This window comes from Seriola lalandi, unplaced genomic scaffold, assembly GCF_002814215.2.
Source record: "Seriola lalandi dorsalis isolate HSWRI2012SDOR001 ecotype SW California unplaced genomic scaffold, Sedor1 jcf7180002054532, whole genome shotgun sequence".
Taxonomy (NCBI): Eukaryota; Metazoa; Chordata; class Actinopteri; order Carangiformes; family Carangidae; genus Seriola; species Seriola lalandi.
Genome location: NW_019525085.1, coordinates 230414 through 231991, shown reverse-complemented (window position 1 = coordinate 231991; position 1578 = coordinate 230414). Strand labels below are relative to the sequence as shown.

The 1578-nt window shown below is 48.9% G+C and overlaps 1 protein-coding gene across 1 annotated transcript in view; it reads right to left on the bottom strand.

Annotated features, from left to right (window-relative positions):
* Positions 1-1578, bottom strand: part of LOC111661040 (F-box only protein 41-like) — an 11565-nt gene that overhangs the window by 3959 nt on the left and 6028 nt on the right. Inside the window, exons 7-10 of the mRNA XM_023414504.2 lie at positions 1249-1313; positions 881-1015; positions 355-527; positions 57-280 (exon numbers count right to left, since the gene is read on the bottom strand). Of these exons, the coding sequence (XP_023270272.1) occupies positions 57-280; positions 355-527; positions 881-1015; positions 1249-1313 (597 nt within the window). The remainder of the gene's footprint in view (positions 1-56; positions 281-354; positions 528-880; positions 1016-1248; positions 1314-1578) is intronic.

The following is a 1578-nucleotide window of genomic DNA, read 5'->3' as shown; positions in this document are numbered from 1 at the left end:
TTCCTGATGATAATAACACTGATGATGTTGATGATGAAGATGAAGATGATGGCTACCTCGGTCGACACTCTGGCGTTCTCCAGCCGGAGGCGTGTCCAAACCGCTGGGTGCCTGGCGACGAACCGCCAATCGGAGCATACCTCGGCCGCGCGCAGCAACGAGCGCGCGTCCAAATACGGGAAGACGCATAAAAGCCCCGCCCTCAGCCTCAAGGTGTCCGCCCCCAGCTGTCTGTCACCGTGATGACGGGAGGGGGTGGAGCGGAGGGAGGAGGGGATGTCTGAAAACACAGAACGCTTAGCAACAACCGCAGAGGAAAAGAAAAATTAGGAATGAGAATAAAAGAGAGTTTACCTGATCCAGGTGTGTGTGTCCTGGAGAAGACGAGCCTCCTCATCTCAATGCTGCTCCAACACCCCTCCTCTTCATCGTACTCCTCCTCTTCCTCCTCATCCTCCTCTTCCTCCGTGCTGTGATGACGACGGCTTCTTTTGTTCCACGTTCTCCCCCATTCCCCCTCCCCTACCCTGGAAACACAGAAGAAGAAAGACAAGACACTAATATGGTTATTTAAGGCTTTTTCATTTGTTGTATGACTATATATATATATATTCATAGTTTCACTGTTGTTTTTTGTAAAGATTGTGAATGGGGAAAAACATTTTTTGGGTCATGTGACCTGCAGTTCCAGCTATCACCACTATGCTAACATTTATCTCGTAGCCCAGCGAAGGTTTCATCAACTCAACGTTCAATATTTCAGAGTTTAAAACGAGACTCTTCAATTGTAAATTAAAATATAAAAGCAATTGACTGAATGAAAGGTTTATCAACAGGTCTATCAACCAGAGACACTGTATTTATTACTTATCTTACACACCAGAATCTCTCTCTTCTATTCTCTTGTCGAGTCCAGAGCGGAGGGTAATGAGGGGGGTGGAGATGGCCCAACCCACCCTCACAGTCCCACCCCCCCGACCCCAGAGACAAGGTCCGCATACGTCCGGTCAGACCGCTGGGAGGCAAAGACACACACAGAAGAATGAAACCATAAAGCCCATGAACATATAAACACTACGGCTCCAGTAACTGTCTCTATCACAGACATTAGAAATCAGTCAGTTATAACGGTACAATAAGGTTTGATCAAAGATTCTCATGAATCCTCCAAAATGATGAGAAAGAGAATTAAATCTGATGATAAAAATGTACTGGTCATTTTAAAACATGCTTTCAGGTGTCAGCTACCTGTAGTGATGGTCGCTGTACAGCTGCTCCCCCAGTCTGCAGGAGCCTGAAACACTGTAACTCCTCTGGGAGAGGAGGAGGAGGAGGAGGAGGAGGAGGAGGAGGATGAAGACCAAGGATGAGAGGAGGAGGAGGATGAAGACCAAGGATGAGAGGAGGAGGAGGAGGAGGATGGAGACCAAGGATGAGAGGAGGAGGGAGGAGGAGGAGGAGCATGAAGACCAAGGATGAGAGGAGGAGGGGGAGGATGAAGACCGAGGAGGAGGAGGAGGAGGATGAAGACCGAGGACAAGAGGAGGAGGGGGAGGAGGAAGGAGGAGGAGGAGGAGG